General features: G+C 34.4%; 1 protein-coding gene across 1 annotated transcript in view; it reads left to right on the top strand.

The window, feature by feature from the left end:
* The window catches only part of CDK13 (cyclin dependent kinase 13), a 99,958-nt gene that overhangs the window by 14,181 nt on the left and 66,282 nt on the right, over window positions 1-19,495 (top strand). The window contains 3 exon segments of the mRNA XM_079151748.1: window positions 10,159-10,818; window positions 17,313-17,483; window positions 18,807-18,946. Coding sequence (XP_079007874.1) covers window positions 10,159-10,818; window positions 17,313-17,483; window positions 18,807-18,946 — 971 coding nt within the window.

Consider the following 19,495-nt stretch of genomic DNA (forward strand, 5'->3'; position numbering starts at 1 on the left):
TACTTTCATTCTTTTTCATGTAGATATCTAATTGTCCTACCACTGCTTGTGAACTATCCTGGCACCCTTGTTAAAAATCGACTGACCATAAGCCTGAGGGTTTATTTCTGAATTCTCAGATCTAATCTATTGATTTGTTAGGTCCATCCTTATACTAGAACCCCACAGTCTTATTTACTGTAACTTTGCAGTAATTTTTGAAATCGGGATGTGAGTTTTCCAGTTTAGTTTTTAGGAAAGATTGTTTTAACTATTTGGGTTTGCATTTCCACAGTTTTAGTACCAACTTGCCAGTTTGTGCAAAACACCAAAAACAAACAAAAAAACTACTGGTTTTTAGATACAAGAGTACACTGAATCTGTAGATCAATTTGGGAAGTATTGTCATTTTACCAGTGTTAAGTCATCCAATATGTGAACATGGAATGTCTTTCTCTTATTTAGATTTTTCTTACTGTCTTTCAGTGTGTTTTGTTGTTTTCAGGGTATAAGCCTTGTACTTCTTTTATTAAATCCATAGGGATTTTTTTCTTTTTAAGGCTGTTGTTATCTGTCAACCCCTACCCCATATTGGTGGCCCTTTAGCAGTGAGCTATACCCCCAGTCCGTTTTATTTTTTATTTTGAGAGAGGTCTCACTAAGTTACAGAGGCTGGCCTAAAACTTGAGGTCCTCTGTCTCAGCTTTTTCAGTAGCTGGAGTATAGGCATTCACCACCACACCCAACTTTTTTTTTTTTTTTTTTTTTTTGGTACCACGGTTTTAACCCAGGGGAGCTTAACCACAGAATCACATCCCCAACCCTTTTTATTTTTCTATTTTGAGATAGGGCCTTACTGAGTTGCTGAGGCTGGTTTTGAACTTTTGATCAGATCATCCTTCCTCAGCTGGCATTGCAGGGGTGAGTCGCCACGCCTGACCATACCCAACCTTTTTTTTTTTTTTTTTTAAGACTATGATAATGGGGATTGTTTTACAAATTTCATTTTGGTTGTTCCTTATTAGCGTGTAGACTTACGATTGTGCACCCTCCCTGTGTTGACCATGTATTCTGCTACTTTGCTAATAATTCACTTATTAGTTCTTATTTTTTTTTAATGAATTGCTTAGGATTTTTCTATATACAGGATTATGTCATATAAAAATACTTTTTTTTTTTCCAGTCTGGATTCTTTTAATTTATTTTTCTTGCTTGTTGCAATGATTAGAACCTCAAGTACAGTGTAGAAGTGGCAGGAGTCTTTGTCTTATTCCTGATTGTGGAGGGAAAGCATTTAGACTTTCTACACAAAATATTTAGCTGTGGACTTAATTTTTTTTTTTTAATAAAAAATAATGACCATGAGCCTGGTGCAATAGCAAATGCTTGTAATCTCAGCTATTAAGGAGGCCGAGGCAGGAGATTTGCAGGTTTGAGGCCATCCTTAGCAACTCAATGAGACCCTGTCTCAAAAGTAATAAAAAGGACTGGGAATATAGTGCAGTAGTAGAATACCTGTGTGTTAGATCCTCAGTACCTCAATTCAGGAGGTGGGGGAGGCTGTATTCTAAAAAATCTAGGGTTTGATGTCAAGAAAGATTTTTTTTTTTTCAGTGCCTTCGTCAACCCCCCTATTTAAGCATATATAGCTATATGTACCGGCTAGGAATAGAGGAAAGTTCCTATTTTCTAATCTGTGTGTAATGATTTGCCATATTGGTGTCCTTATATTCTGTGCCATGAAGAAACCTATGGACAGTGTTTGGTAATGAATAGTGTACTTATTAATGTTGGAATGACTAAAAAGAGCTTGCCATATGATAATATAAACATTCCAGTAGCTGGGAGCCCTGGCATATGCATGTAATCCCAGTGACTCAGGAGGCTGAGGCAGGAGGATCCTGGTTCAGCAACTTAACGAGGCCCTAAGCAACTTAGTGAGACACCGTCTCAAAATAAAAGGGGCTAGGGATGTGACTCAGTGGCTAAGTGCCCTTGGATTCAGTCCGTGGTATAGGGATGGGCCGGGGGGTTAGGATTCCAGCAAAAGAAAACAGTTTGTTCTAAGGCACCAACTCAGAAAGAATCTTGATTTTTCAAAGAATCAAAAAGAGGGCCACTGTGCCTGGAGCCTAGTGAGTAAAAGAGGGTATAATAAAGATAGGAGGCAATTTAAGTCTTGTGAGTCATAGTACACAGTTTGAGTTTTATTCTAGATGCAGTAAGAACTCCTTGGAGGATTTTTGGCAAAGGTGTGGCACAATCCAGTTTATGTTAAAAGATAAAGACATAAAACAGAAGATGATCTGTGATAGTTGCCAATGTAATTTCAGCAAATGAGGAGGTTATAGAAGAGATCAGAATTTAACTTGATCTGTGAAATATATTTATGAAATAAATGGAAGAGAAAGAGAACGATGTGATAGCAATAAACAGTTGCAGGCTTTGAATTGGAAGACTTAGGCTCTTTCTCTCCATAGCTCTTGACCTCTAAATAAATTTCTTAATCTCTTTATCTTATTTCAACCAAAATCTTTTCCTATATTTTGTTTGCTGTGAAGAGCAAGGCAAAGTAAATATTCTCATAAATATGTTTCATAGACTGTGAGGTTCAATGTGGTATATTTATTCAAGAAAAATTGCCATTGGCTGTGGAGTGATACAAAAGTAAATGAGACTCAGATTCTGTTCCTCTAAGAAGTTACTATAGACAATGTGATAAATATCTAAAATACAAAGTTAAGGGTGTATCTGGCCTTAATAAGAGTGCAGAAAAAGCCAAGTGCATGCCTATAATCTCAGCTGCTCAGGGGACTGAAACTGCAAAACAGCAAGTTCAAGACCAGCCTAGGCAATTTACAGAGATTCTGTCTCAGAACAAAAAATAAAAAGGACTAGAGATGTAGCTCAATCCCTAGTTGGGTTCAATCCCCTCTCACCCAGTCAAAAAAAAAAGGAACAAGTGCTTTAGGTTCAAAGAAAAGAGAGCTTGCTTCTTGCTTGGAGGTAGTGGTAAAGCTCTTTGAAGAAGGAAGGACTTGTGCTAGGCCTTAAAAGATGGGTAAGACGTCAATAGAAGATAGAGGGAAGCAGATATTCTCAGGGGGCAAATCTGTGGATCTTTTGACTTAATCCAGTACTTGATAGAGAAAGTGGGGTTAGGACCAGACAGACCATGCAGTACCTTGTTAGTAGGCTAAGAAGGTGAATTCCATTCAATGGGAATTCCATTAACAGTGTATTTATTGTTGCAAATATTGAGCATCTGCAATTTTGAAGTTTGTGCTAGGCCAACTGTAGGAAGATAAAAATGATCTCTGTTTAACTGGGGAAGATAGCTTATCTAATTGTTTATTCTAATTAGATATGAGCCAAGTGTCATGGGATCATGGGACAAGGAACATTTTTCTAACTGCCTGACATATTAAGGGAAGACTTCATAGAGATGGTAGACACTGTACTGAGATACAAAATATCCCTTATTTAGCAGATAAATGAGGTGAAGAGAGAAGTGTGAGACATTCTAGGCCTGGCATTTTATGTGTTTTAGCTTGGCTAGACAGGGTTTTATGTGTATGCCTTGGCTAAAAAGAGTTCTCATAAAAAAAAATTTTTTTTTTTTTTTTTTTTTTTGCAAAGTTCTGTTAGAATGGTAATTGGAAGATTATTTAGTGGCAGGATGGAGTTCAATTAGAAAAGGTATAGATTTGAGATGGGAATTTGGTAGAGAGACTGTTGCACTGGACCAAGAGAATGATAATGTAGAATGAATGTAGAAAAGTAGTTATTGGGATACAGTCTTGGAAAATTGAAGAGATGTTTAAGATGTAGAGTTGGTAGAACTTGGAGACCAAGTGGGTGTAGAAGGGAAGAAAGGGACCACGTGGAAAGTAGAATGATTACCATGTTTCTGCTCTTTTTCTCTGTGCCATTGCCTAAGAATAGAGTATATTTAAGGAGAAAGAGGGTGGATTTAAAGAGAGTATTTAATAGTTTTAGCTGTATTGTGCTGAAGTTACTTGTGTGGTAGTTGGGAGTGAGGAATTGTGCTGAAGGTAGTTGTGAGTGAGGAGAATGATAGGGTATTCAGCAACATTTAGGTGAGAATTTAAGCTATAATATATAATTATAAAATAAATGGTTGTGAGAGAATGAGTGTAAGTAAGGAAGATTTCACTGAGGATATAACCCAGATCGTGTTTTTTTTTTTTAGTAGTTTTTAGGAAATGAGAATTTTTAGATAACTGGAAGGAGAGAGAAAAATAGCATCACTTGCTCCCCTACCCCTTGTCTGTTTTTAAAGATCTTAGAGACTCGAATTATTTATTTCTTGAGGGAAAATAGAAATGAACAGTTAAGAATTAGAAGTAATGGAAGGAAGGACTGTATAGAGGGAAAAGAGGGGTGGGAGGGATGGGGGGGAAAGGGAAAAAATAACAGAATGAATCAAACAACATTGCCCTATGTAAATTTATGATTTTTAATAAAAAAATATTGATCAACATCATTAAAAAAAATTAAAGAATTAGAAGTAATGGAGTAAGTAAGCCAGTTAATGGCCATAGACGAGCCTCGAATACTGTCTTTCAAACTTTAATGGGGATATTGTTAAAACTCAGATTCTTATTTTAGTAGATCTGAGCGGAGGTCTGAGATACAGTATTTCTGACAAGCTCTGCTACTGTTCTATGGACAGTACTGTTCTACAGAGTAGGGATCCATAGCAATATAGGAGTTAGTTTTAGGAGGTAGAGGAACACCTCTCTGAAATGAGGTGGGTGGAAATATAAAGTTTGCATGCAAGAAGTCACCTGATAGTCTTGGAAAGGGGTTGTAAATTAAAAGAAAATTGTGAAAGTTTGGATTAGCTAGCTACAAGAGGTGAGTGAATTTGGGACATGTAATAATCACTGAACAGTGTGGATTAGTTTGGTTATTTGTGTCTGTAGAAATGAATGGAGCAGAGACATTATACATAAAGAGTTTTGACTAAGAAGGTAGTGAAGGGATGCTTAAGGGAGATGGGTTTTTTTTTTTTTTTTTTTTTTTTTGGTTTTTTACCAAAGAGACATTTTATTTATTTATTTTATTTATTTATTTATTTATTTATTTATTTATTTTTTTTTTTATTGTAAACAAATGGGATACATGTTGTTTCTCTGTTTGTACATGGCGTAAAGGCATACCATTTGTGTAATCATAAATTTACATAGAGCAATGTTGATTGATTCATTCTGTTATTTTTTTCCCTTCCCCCACCCCTCCCACCCCTCTTTACCCTCTATACAGTACTTCCTTCCTCCATACTTGCCCCCCTCCCTAACCCTAACTCTAACCCTTCCCTCCCCCCCATTATGTGTCAACCTCCACTTATTAGCGATATCATTCGTCCTTTGGCTTTTTGAGATTGGCTTATCTCACTTAGCATGATATTCTCCAATTTCATCCATTTGCCTGCAAGGAGATGGGTTTTTGAAAAAGTAATACCACTTTATATTTAGTGCAATAGTGTTTTTCAGTTCGGTAAGAATTTACTTGTTTTTTTTAAGGGGGTTAATGAGGTTTTTAAATTTTAATTTTAATTAATTAATTAATTTTGGTACTGGGGATTGAACACAGGGACTCTATCCCTAAACTACATCCCCAACCCTTTTTGTTTTATTTTTTATTTTGAGACAGGGTCTTGCTAAGTTGCCAAGGATCTTGCTAAGGCAGCCTCGAACTTCTGAGCCTCCTGCCTCAGCCTCCTGAGTTGCTAGGATTACATGCATGTACCATCATGCCTTGCTAACAGCAAAGTTTTTAGAATTTGAAATAAGCAGGATAAAAATATTAGGTTTAAAAAATTGCAGATAGTGGCTACTGTATTGAACATCACATGTGTAGGAAGGTCTATTGGATGATTCTGTTCTACAGTACTTTATAAATAATAATAAAGGTTTGGACATTGCTATAGTAACATTTTTGGGAAACTCAAAATTTGGATATAGGCACTTAAAAATCTGGGTTTAAGTCCTAGTGTATAGCTAGATTAGTTAAGTTTGTAGGAAAAAATGAATCCTACTTACATGGTCCAAGAGACTTAATGAAAGAACCACAGAAGGGGGTAGATCAAAGTAACTCACAAGGAATTTTTTTTTTTTTTCCACTAGTAAGAGCTCCATAGGGGTAAGGAAAATATAGTACTTTTGGAGTCTGAGATCTGTGGAGAAGAGGATACCTGCCTGGAGCCATGGTGGTGGGAGGGGATAAAGCTGGTGAGAGGGGATAAAGCTGCCAGAATTTGTGTTTGGTAATCAGGCACAGTTTTTAGATGGTCTGGACTTTTGGAGAGACTAATATAATTGAGTGAACACTATACCTTGTTCTCTTTCTAAGGGAGATTAACTAGCTTAATCCTGTTCAAAGTTCTACTTTGAATTCTATGAATTTAGGAAAAACTCTTAGAAAAATAGTAAAGTTTCTTAATTTCTTTTCTTTTGTCTCTCTCTTTTTTTTGTGTGTGTGTGTGGTACTGGAGATTGATTCCAGGGGCACTCTATCACTGAACTACATATTGTTTTTTACTTTGGAAGAGTCTCACTAAGTTGCTGAGGCTGGCCTTGAACTCCTCTTGCTTTAGCCTCCAGAGTAGCTGAGATGACAGTGTGTGGTGCCACACCTGACTTAACTTTTTAAAGAGGTCCTCTTAAAATCATTGAAAACAAGCAAGAAACAACTAATATGTGTTCATTGTAGAGTCAACAAAATAGGAATATTAGAATCACCTTTTAAAAAGAATCTCTTATTTATAAAAGTTTAGACTTGCTGTGTACTACCTCTGTTCCAATTCTTTTAGTAGGACATAATGGTATACTTTGTTAATAAAGTTTTAGAAATATACTTCTCTCTTGCCCTTATAACTTTGTATGGTTTAAGTATTAAGTTAGATAATGACAACCTAAACTTGAGTTGCTTTTACACTTAATTGTAGGTTCCCAAACCATGTTTGTTTTAAGCAGTAAATATATTATTAGAATTTATTAGCAAGTTTGCAATGTCTGAGAGAGTGAAAGTTTTTAGGACATAAGGAGGGAATTTTTGTAAAGGAATAGAGTTGGGGAGGAGTAGAGAGTGAATCTAAAACCATTTGGTATTGTATTCAAGTACTATTAAAATATTTTCAAAATAGCCTTTTTTACAGAATAGAAAATTTCTCAGTCAACAGAGCTTTCTTATTCAGATCCTGTTTATAAGAGAATACTTCAATAAATCTGAAGAATTAATTTGTTGGGATCTGACCTATTTTTGTATCTCTTTTCTTAGACGGAATTTACTCATAAATATCTCCATTAAATATAATTTGTTGTCTATATGAAACTGATAGAGTATTGCCATTGTAGGAAAGTTCATTTTAGAAAAGTGGCTTTCTAAGCCTTCTGTCCTGTTCCTTTGATGAGATGATGGTCTCCTTGCTTTCTCCTGCTGCTGTCCAATATCTAATCAGGGAACAGAAACGTGACTTTTATCAGACTTGTTTTAAGCTCAACAGAGTTTGAAGGGAGAAGAAATTGAAAATATGACCAAGTGTTTTATGACACTTTTGTTTCCTATATTAAAGATACCCAAGTTATTGTGCAACCAACTTATGACTTCACATTTAACCAAACATTTCTGCTCCTTTTCATGAATAAGTGTAAGCTTCTCGGTGATTTTGAACTGGTGCATAAGAATAGTTAATGCAAAGAAAGTATTGGAATATTTTCTAAGCTAGTATTCCCATTTAATCTAAAACAATTGTAACATGAAGTTTTCATGTAAAGTACAGGGTTCATTTGAAGTGCTACCTCAATGCCGAACGCTAGTTGGCCCTTAGTACATACTTGTTTTTGAAAGGGTGAGAAAGAAATTGAATTACATTTGAGTTTATCCTAACCTTAATCATCATTTTGTTTTCATATTATAACGTAGAATGTTTCTTAACATCTCCCTCCGTACTATATTGGTGTCAGCTACACACAGAAATTTCTAAGTATTTTCTTCCTGTTCTTAATTATGGAATCCTATAGTTTCTTTTCTTCATTTGCTTACCCTCCCCACCTTCATAATTTCTACAAAATTCCAGTTACCTTATCCCCATAATTTCTACAGAATTTCAGTAAGAGCTGTCTTCTTGGCCATATGTTAATTGGATAGACCTGCCTAATTTTGTTTAAAAATATGAGTTTAAGACCTACAGTTAGATCAGTCAAGGTTCTGGAAATAAATGGAATCCAATTTTGATGGTTCAAGAGACTTTAAAGAAGGAACTGCAGGGGTGGGGCGGATTAAGGGAATTTATAAGGGATGTGTTTGCTAGTAACAAGGAACCTTGAAGTGGCAAGAAAAATTTTGTGCTGATGGAGTCTGGTTAGGGCTGTGGAGAAAAGGGAGGGAGCTGGGAAGAAATAATCTAAGCTTTCTTTGCCTTCCGGTCTTTTTCCAGTGGACAGCTCTGGAATCCAGATGAATCTGTTGGGGTTAGTGTACTTGGGTACAGAATAAAGAAGAGTATTTGCTAGATAAAATAATAATAAATAAATAATCAATACAACTAGTAATGATTGTGACTTTGATTTCAGGTGACAATATTTTAGACTAAGTTTCTCATCTGTTAAATGTACATACTTTATTGGGCTAATGTGGGCATTAAATAACATGCAGATACATTATCAAATTCTTTGCCTTGTGAGTATATTTAAAATTTTTTTTGATGTGTGGATTTGAAAAGCTAAGCTTCATTTCACTTGGTGCTATGCTAGTTTATTTTGAAGGAACTTTTGTTGCCATCATAGATATAGATATAGATATATGTATATATTTTTTTGGTGGTGGGGGGTTGAACCCAGGGCCTTGTGCTTTCGAGGCAAGCACTCTACCAACTGAGCTATATCCCCAGCCCCATATATATATATATATATTTTTTTTTTGTAGTGCTGGAGATTGAACTTGGGGCCTTGCAGATGCTAAGCCATGTGGTCTCAGTTATATCCCCAGCCCTCATATTTTAAAATATAGAGTAATTTTTGGATCTTTCCAATAAATTTTGAAAAATGTATTATACCATCATTATTAAGTAGTTTCCAGGATTTAATTTTTTGTAATCTTATAGTCAGGAGCCTGATACCTAATTTTCTAGTTCAGACTATACTATTATTTGTGGCATGTCTTTTTGTGAGAGTTATGTTTACTTTACCTCTCTGGGCTTTTCCTTTCTGAGAAATTGGAGTATAATACTTACCTAGTTCACTTTTAATTTTATTATGGTAAAATAAATAATTGTCAAGCACTTTGAAGACTCAGTCTTATACATACATATAAAGTTTACTATTCATTTATGAAAAGGTTATTAGTAGAGCTTCAGATCAAGAATGGTTGTATTTTTTTTTATTGTATTTCCTGTATGAAATTATTCACATAAGCCATTTTGTATAAGTGTTTATGTGGGTAAAGTGATAATGCTTATGTGTATTTTAGTCAATGTGTAACTGTCTATCTGAAATAAATCTTTAGAAACTTATTTATTACCTAATGGTAGATTTTGTCTTTCATTTTTGACAGAGGCAGAATACTGCTTACTTCTAAACTTTTGGGTATTTTGAGATATAGAAACATTTCCTGCTTCTATTTTCTGAGATAGCAGTAATGCCTTGTCAATTTTTTCCTCCTAATTTTTACAGAATTTTTTTCTTATTGAGGTATACTTTCATCCAGTTTCACCTTTGAGCATTTATAGGCCAGAGAAAGAGCAATCTATTTTCAAGAAAACTATAGTTACTGGATCTCATATGTGTGTGTGTGTGTGTGTGTGCGCGCGCGCGTGTGTGTGTATACATATATACACACATATATATATATAATTGAAAATATATACGTGTGTGTATATATACGTGATATTATTTATTTAGAAGTGATGCTGAGGATTGAACCTGGGGACTTGCACATGCTAGCAAGTGCTCTACCACTTAGTCACATCCCCAGCCCCACCTGATCATATTTTAACTGAAATCACTTTTTGTTTTTTAAAAAGCCCTCCAGAAAAGTCACATTATGATTTTGAAATTAAATAGACTTCGTTTCATTTCACAAACTTAAGTTAGCACTCTTTGTAAATTTTAGACTTTTTCATTTACTAACTAAATCTTAATTATTTTCCACCAGACGGTCTGCTAAATCCCGAAGCAGAAGCCCATATTCATCTAGGCATTCGAGATCTCGTAGCAGGCACAGATTGTCTAGATCCAGAAGTCGTCATTCTAGCATTTCTCCCAGCACATTAACTCTGAAGAGCAGCCTGGCAGCTGAATTGAACAAGAATAAAAAAGCACGAGCTGCAGAGGCAGCACGAGCTGCAGAAGCAGCTAAGGCTGCAGAGGCAGCTAAGGCTGCTGAGGCAGCTGCCAAAGCTGCAAAAGCCTCAAACACTTCTACACCTACCAAGGGGAACACAGAAACTGGTGCCAGTGCATCACAAACAAACCATGTGAAGGATGTGAAGAAACTTAAAATTGAGCATGCATCTTCTCCTTCAAGTGGTGGAACTTTAAAAAATGACAAGGCAAAAACAAAGCCACCTCTTCAGGTAACAAAGGTAGACAATAACTTGATTGTAGATAAAGCCACCAAGAAAACAGTTGTAGTTGGGAAGGAGAGTAAATCTGCTGCTACAAAGGAGGAACCAGTATCTCTTAAAGAGAAAACCAAACCACTTACACCAAGCATAGGAGCTAAGGAGAAGGAGCAACATGTGTCTTTAGTGACTTCTACATTACCACCATTACCTTTGCCTCCTATGCTGCCTGAAGATAAAGATGCTGATAGGTAAGTGCAAAAAAAATTGTCAGTTACTGTTAAAAATATCAGTTTGAAGAAATGAATTTACCTCCCCTAATGCCTACCTCCAAAGTTAGTTAAAAAGACTAAGTGAGTGAATTTTATTTATTATGTACATCTTTGCTTGTAAGATGTCAAAATTATAGTTTATGGTGAGAAATTCGGGAAAAATTGCCATTGCCTTGGGATATAATACATATCTTAAGATGACATGGGTATTAGAAATGCCAGTACTCTGTTTGGCTTAGTTTTCCTTAATGGTACTGTCATAACTGGATCATTTTATGAGAGTCTTCCCTGTGTTTTATGAATCTCATAATCATATTCTCAGTTATTTTTTTGTTTTGGGGTTTTGTTGTTTGTTTTGTGCTGGGAAATTGAATCCAGGGTCTGGTGTGTGATAGTCAAGCACTCTACCACTGAGTTGTACCTCCAGCTTTATCTCAGTTACTTCTAATTTTCTTTGATGGCCTAATGAATTTGTCACTTCCTTTATGATTTATATTAGTCTTTTCCTAACTCAGATTATGTTAGATTATTTTACAACTAGAAAGGTGAAAATGAATATTATTGTCTAATATTGTAACAGTATTGTATAACAGACCTAGTGCTCTGTAAAAGAAACTATTGCCCCCTCCTCCCTGCTCTCCTTCCATCCTTTTATAATGCAGGAACCACTTACACCAGGCCTCCTTCCCCATTTCCTGTCCCCCATGTACCTTAAAGAACTGCTCATGGTGATTTTATGTTTAAAAATTTTGTTTTAGGGCTGGGGAGATAGCCTTGCAAGCACAAGGCCCTGAGTTCAACCCCCAGTACCGCAAAAAAAAAAAAAAAAAAAAAAAAAAAAAATTGTTTTAGTAGTCTTGTATACTTTAAAGAAAGTGTTTTTTCTTTTACAACATGCTTTAGGAAACCTGAATATAGAAATCTTTACTTATTCAATGTAAATTTTCAAAGAGTAATGGTCTGTATAATCTTGTTAGCCGTATCTTAAGGAAAGCATTTTATTTTTGCTTTCTTTAAATATGCCTCTACATGTTCCTGGTGAACTGTTTCTGTTTATGTCCCCAAACAAATTAGCAAAAGACTGTGTGTTTTGTGTGACCTTTTGATTTTGCAAATCTGTACTCCATTAGTTGTGATGTTTTTTCTTTATTGTATGACCAAGTAAGCTGTCTCTTCCTCTCATATTTTTTGATAAGTATTCGGGTATTTTAAAAGAATAATAAAACTATCATTCTGTATAACCTCTAACTAGGTTCAACAGGTGTTAACATTTTCCTTTATATTCTCATATGCTCTCTCTAGTTACTTGAGAGAACTAATATGGGAAGTTTACGTGTGTGTGGTATTTTTTTGCTGTACTGTATGGAGATAAATGGTAGCTGTTACGACACTTTATTCTTTTTAATATTTCAGTCATCTCCCAGAGTAAGGCCAGTCTTCTTTTTAATTATATTACCATTAATATACCTAAGAAAATTAAGAGTTGCGTAACATCATCTACTACCTGTCCATATTTAAATTTGTCTGGGATACCCCCCTCCTATCCCTTCACTTTTCAAAGAATCTTCTAAATTTGTCTGATCATTCTTGGTGTCATTTAACTTGTTCCTCTCTAGCCCTTCCATTTCTTGTGAACTGGAAATTAGTTAGGCCTTGAATGGATAAATAATAAACATGTTTTTGTTATAACCAGAATATTTAGGTGATTTTGTGTACTTCATGCTGTTACTGCAGGAGGCACAAAATGATATATGTGAGTCCGGGTATGTAGATCAGTGGCAGAGTGCTTGCCTAACATTCACCAAGTCCTGGTTTCAATTCTCAGTACTGCTCCCCCCCCCCCGTACCCCCCCCCCCCCAAAAAAAAAGGAGAACAGGAAAAAAACCATGTCTTATTTTAGTAGTAGTAATGCAGTCACTTGGTTAAGGTGATGACCTACGTAAAGATCTCCCCGTATATAAGGTACATTTTCCCCTTTGCGTAGTGTTTGAGTGTCTTTTTCTCTAACAACTTGACACCTAATGCTTTCATGCTCATTATTGATATAATTGTCTTAATCAGGTAACTATAGTAAGGGCTGTATACAGATAGTGATTTTTCTAATTCTATCATTCCTCTTAACACCAGCTATTAATAAAGCTAATATAAATGTCTCTCCAACTAATGTAATCATTCTAGTTTTGTAGACTTTTATTCTCTATGTTATCGTAAGTCACTATCTTTATTATTATTTTTGGTACTAGGGATTTTTCCCAGTGACCCTTTACCACTAACTACATCCCCAGCTCTTTTTATTTTTTCTTTTGAGACAAGGTCTCACTAAGTTTCTTAGGACCTTGCTAATTTGCTGAGGCTGGCCTGGAACTTGTGATCTTCCTGCCTCAGCCTCCTGTGTTACTGGAAGTACAGACATGTGCCACCATGCCCATCAGTCATTGTTATTTTTGATGCTTGAATTATCTGAAATTTGGCCAGTAGGAGCTCCTTTAAGATGATTATTTTATCCTTTAGATATGACCTCATTATTTTTTAGTGCTTCCTTACCAAATAATATATTTTAGGACCACTTTGAGTTCTCCTTCTCTCCCAGAACTAGTCTGTTTGCCCATATAAGATAGACTGTTATCAGTGTGTTTTTATGTAATATCATCTTCTTTTCTTTTTATCTAAATTAGGATCATACCAAGCGTTTCTTGACTTTCTTTTTGTATTTAGGGTGTTAGATCTTTCCATGTTGGTTTTGTTAGGTCCAGTATTTTTTTCTGTAGAAATGGATGCATAAACTGGGTGTGGCACACATCTGTAGTCCCAGCTACTAGGGAAGCAGAGGCAGGAGGATGCCAAGTTCCAGGCCAGCCTACACAACTTAGTGAGACCCTGTCTCAATAATAAAATAAAAAAGGCTGGAGAAGTAGCTAAGTGGTAGAGCACTTGTTTGTTAGCATCTGCTAGCCCCTGGGTTCATTTCCTCAGTACCACAAATAAGAGAAAAGGGGGGAAAAAAAGAAAGAAAAGAAATGGTTGTCTTATGTAAAAAACTATTAATTTTTTCTATAATTATTTATAATTGTTATGAAGTATCCTTATATATTAACATTTTATGTAGATTTTAGTAATTTTATAGGATAGGTGCATATCAAAATGTATGCATTTGAAAATTGATAGGCGACACTGCCAAGCTCTATCTATCTTTCTTTCTTTTTTTTTGGTACCAGGAATTGAATTGAACCCAGGGGTGCTTAACACTGAACCACATCACAAGCCTATTTTTATTTTATATTGTGAGACAGAGTCTCTCTGAGTTGTTGAGTCTGACTTTGACCTTGAGATTGTCCCTGGTTCAGCCTCCAAGCTGGGAATACAGGCATGTGGTGTACTGTACCTGGTCCAAACTGTATCTTAATAAGACTATACCAGAATCAAATGTGTGGAGTTATTTTAACAGTATGGATAGTCAATTTTGAATTTTTAACAATCTTTAAAATACATAATTACTGAATTTTGTGTTTTTCTGATTGATAATGGGGTTATTTGTCGTCGTCCCCCACCCCCCCAGTGAATTGCTTATTACTGTCCTCTGCTGACTTTTCCTTAAGGTTGTGTCCTTTTTTATTTTATTTAATTAATTAATTTATTTATTTATTTATTGCGGTGCTGGGGATCGAACCCAGGGCCCTGTGCTTGTAAGGCAAGCACTTTACCAACTGAGCTATCTTCCCCAGGCCCTGTGTCCTTTTTAATAATTGGGTTTTTTTGTTTTGTTTTGTTTTTGATATTGGGCATTGAACCCAAAGGTGCTTAAACATTGAGCTATATCCCCAACTCTTTATTTTTTGTTTTGAAACAGAGTCTTGGAAAGTTGCTTAGAGCCTCGCTAATTTGCATGGCTAACTTCAAACTTGTGATCCTCATGTCTCAGCCTCCTGAGTACTCCACCACCACATTTAGCTTAATAATTGATCTTTTTAGATGTTCTTATGTTAGGAATTTTGACCTTTGCCTTTCAGAGTCTGTTGCTTTTCTTTGACATTTTGTTGTTGTTATATTAATGTTTTCCACTTTTATGTAATTAAACCAATCATTGTTTTCCTTTAAAATTCGTAGGTTTATCAAATTAAAAAAGTTTCACTCATAAAATGTTTTTAGCTATGATGTGAAAGAGGAAGAAGTCTGATTCTCTATCCCTACCCATCAACCAAGTGTTTTTATCAATATTGTTTATAGAATTTCACTGATTTGAAATTACATATAGAAAAATTCTTACATATAACTCTGTACATGTACTTGTTAAGTTGCATTAAAAAACTTGCTTAGGTTTTGTTTGGGTCTCTATTAAATATAATTGGGTATTTTGGAGACAGAGAACTTTACAGTTTCACCATTTCCCAAACAAAAACTTGCTTTCTTTCTATTTATTCAGATCTAGTTTTATGTTCTGTGGTCAAATGTTTTATTTTTATTTTTCTATTGGTCTTACACAGTTCCTGCTAAGGTACTTTTTTGTTTGTTTCTGTAGTATATAGAAACTTTTATAAATCATTTTCTATTTTGTTTTTGTAAGTATTCAGTAAAAATGTAGTGTTTTCAGTTATATGATATTCTTCAAAAGTAGTATTTGATAATTTATGTAATGACACCTTTTTAAATTAAACAATTTTTAAATTATAAGTGAAATTAAAGAATTGTAGTATATCTTTTCAGTCTACATTTGAATCGTCACACAAATGAGAATTTTTGACTGAAAGGATAATTACAAGTTAGAGGCTACATTTTCCAAAGAATTTATTTTATTTTATTTATTTATTTATTTTTTGGGGTGCTGGGGATTGAACCCAGGGCCTTTTGCTTACAAGGCAAGCACTTTATCGACTGAGCTATCTCCCCAGCCCCCAAAGAAGTTATTTTATACTTTTTTTTTTTTGCGGTGCTGGGGATTTGAACCCAGGGCCTTATGCTTGTGAGGCAAGCACTCTACCAACTGAGCTATATCCCCAGCCCAGAAGTTATTTTAAATAGGAATATTTTCATTGTTCAAGTGGGATCTTTTCTAGAAAGAAACTATTCCCTCCTTTAACTACCACACTGTTCTGGGAATCTATTTGTATGTACTTTATCCTGTTGCTTACCTGATTTTGTCTTCCAAACTGTAAGTTCCTGTCTTAAAGTAACTATAGTGTAATGTATTTGTCATTATTGTTATTAAATCCTAAATACCTTACACAATACCTAGCAGATAGAAGTTTACAATATTTGTTGAATGGAGAGTCAGTAAAATTGAGAGTGGGCTGTGTGATACACTGCAAGTATGTTTTTCCTATTAAAGAACCTTCCAGTGAGTAACACGGTTATTAAGAAAAGACACATTTTACTCTGGTAAGTATTTTTTATCAGATGGTATGAAAAGATCTATTTATTTTCATAATAATATTCAGTATGAATAGAGGAGCAAATTAAAACTTAAAGGGTTTACTTTGATAATATTTTTATTAAGTTTGGACCACAGCAGTATAGTCTCACTAAATTTTTTCATTATCAAATTCAAAACTGCTGTGAAAACATGTAAAGTCCAAATTTTATTATGATTTTAAGATTCTCTTTTAACATAATTATATTACAGATTTTGTGGTTATCTGGGAAATTTAAAATCATCAATCATCAAGTTAAGATATAATTTAAAAATCATAGCTCTTAGCACATTCATAAAAAGTATAGACCTAACCAAGCTTAAGTTTCACATTTAATTTTAGATGGAGCCTTAGAAAAAGTTCTGGAAGAATCATTGTCTAATTTAGAAAAATTAACACTGATCAGGGTTGAAATTAAATTACTTTTTAATGGTTATTTAGATGCGTGATAAGTAATAGCATGTTCTTTCTAGCAAGTTTTATTTATTTCTTATAGGAAAACATCTTTTGCTTCTCCACTGATTGAAATCAATCTAAATGATATTAACAAAATGAATGAGTTTTCCTGCATAGAGTATTAGTTGATTAGTTGATTTTTAGTTTTAATTAGTTTTGAAATTAAAGATATTTTTTAAGGTAAACTTTATTTTTTAGAGCAGTTTTAGATCTACAGAAAATAAAAGTTAAAGTCTCTACTATAGACTCCCTATTTTGCTTGCATCCATCTTATTATTAGTATCCTACCTTGTATGATACATTTGTTACAATTAAGTTGATATTGATGCATTGTTATTAACTGAGGTCCCTACTTTGGAACAGATTATCTCCTTAGTTTTGTCCTCATTCTGTCATTTTTGCCTCTAAATTTTGTATTTTGCAGTTGGGAATATAGTATATGTTTTAGCTGGGAAGTAGAGACATTCAGATTACTGTCTTCCCCGCCCCCCAGATTAGTATCCTATAATGTGAAATAGAATGGAATATTCATGGCCATTGCATGCTGCTTAAATGTTAAATGTGAGCACAAATTTTGGTATTGTTTTTGTGACCCCACCCTTTTTTTTAAGCTTAAGAGGAAATATTTCAGTAAAAGCCGTTAAAAAAGAAGTAGAGAAGAAACTCCGATGTCTGCTTGCTGATTTACCACTGCCCCCTGAGTTACCAGGAGGAGATGATCTCTCAAAGAGCCCAGAAGAAAAGAAAACAGCAACACAGTTACATAGTAAAAGGAGGCCTAAGTATGTGCTTGTTTTCTGCCTGCTCTTAAATTGATTCTGAAATTGATCAGAAATGATTCTGGATGATTATAAATTTACAAAACACAAAATTAAAGTTCAGATTGAGAAGTGTATTTATTTTTTCAATGTAAATGTATAAACAAGTTCTATTAGAGTTTTGAAAAAAATTTTTCATAATTGCATCCCTATCTATAGTAATTAGTAAAACCAAGTTGTTTCCTTTCCGAGTTTGTAATGTATTAGTTTCTTGGAGTATTGTATGTGTTAAAGATAATTCTATAATTAAGATAGTTAAATAATACAGAAAAACACTGAAATTAGACATGGTGGAAGTCAGTGTTCATTGAACTCAAACAAAATTAGTATTGAGCAAGCTGCTATTTTGCTTTGCTTGTAACCCCTTTCTCCCACATAACTAAATGCATTCTTCATTTTGCAAGACATGGTGTGGCATAAAGTTCGAGATCCGTATAATCAATTAGCTTCTAATGCCTAAGTAAAATTCTTTCCCTTTAACCTACTCATTAGTTAAGATATAAAACACTGAATACCTTTTAAAACTTCTTAACCAAGGGAAAGTGTAAGACTTTTGAGTTATATTTACTTAACAATTCCGATTTAGGTAGCACCTAATACAAGAGTATGGAGTCTTTCTAGTGCAAGTAGAAAGCTAGAAAACTTTAAAAGTAGTCTCCTTGACTACTGTAGCTTTATTCTTTGAGTTTCTGTGATCTACAATATTAAAGTATCACAAAATAACATCTTTTTGAATAATGCATAAGTTTGGTCATATCTTCTTATTTACCTTTTCTGTAACTTGCTGAAAGTGGATAATATTAATACTTTTTTGTAACCTCTTAGACAAATTTTTTTCTAGTGTTTCCATTTTTAAGATGATTTTGTTCAGCTTAGAAATCTAAATTTGTCATTAAGGTTTATACTTAGATTTTTGTTACTATTTTTCATAGCATAAATACATTGTGAATGAAAGATACAGTTTTTTGGAGGTTAGGGTACAGAACTTTGACTCTATTGGTTTCATCCACTCATTCAAGTTACATTTTATTTCTGAAATCCCTTAGAAGATGCTGCGCTACTGCTATTTCCTGGCTTAAGTACTGGTCTCCGGAAGAGTTAATTTGTTCAAATCAAACCTTGATTTTTATGGCTTATGTCAAATCAGTCTGACTTGTCTTAGATCATCACAAATATTCAAGAGAAAACAAAGGATATAAGATTGGGTAGAGGGTGGATATTGAATTATTAAAAAGTTGGTTCAGTTTGCTTGATTGTATATGAAAACTTCAGCAATATATTTAATAGAATATGTGGGCCTCGCTATGGTGAAATCAAAGAAAAAGATATTGACTGGGGAAAACGCTGCGTGGATAAATTTGATATCATCGGAATTATTGGAGAAGGTACTTATGGACAAGTTTACAAGGCCAGGGATAAAGACACTGGTAAGAATGTTAAGTTCTGGGTATCTTTGGGCCTGTGGAATATACTTTGTGTTTCTCTTCTAATACATAGCTTTAGGAATTTCCAAAAATGTAAAATTCAGATTTATTGTTCTTTTATCTTGTTTTAGTTTTATTTTATATGCACTTATGTAAGAAATGAGTACATGTAAGTGGGTGTGTATACATATGTATTTTTTAAAGCGTTTCTTTAGTATTTGTGATATGCTGTGTGGTATAATTTAGGTTTTTTCCTGTTATGATGAACAAAATAACACACACACACACACACACACACACAAAATCTTTACCTACTGGTAATTAGAGGAAAAGTATCTTTATGTAAATTTGTCTAGTAGTAAAAAAAAAAAAAAAAAAGGAATTTTTCTTTTTCCTATAGAAATTATTCCTGGAGGCCAGATTTGGCAGCATACTCTTTCAGAATATAACCAGAAACCAGGAAGGAGGTTTTGTGAGACTCGCAAGGAGCTGTGTCAGAAGCTGTGTACAGAAGCTATGCATTGTACTAAATAATGCGTAGAAGTAGTATTT

The sequence above is a fragment of the Sciurus vulgaris genome, assembly GCF_902686455.1.
Source record: "Sciurus vulgaris genome assembly, chromosome: 8".
Classification (NCBI taxonomy): Eukaryota; Metazoa; Chordata; class Mammalia; order Rodentia; family Sciuridae; genus Sciurus; species Sciurus vulgaris.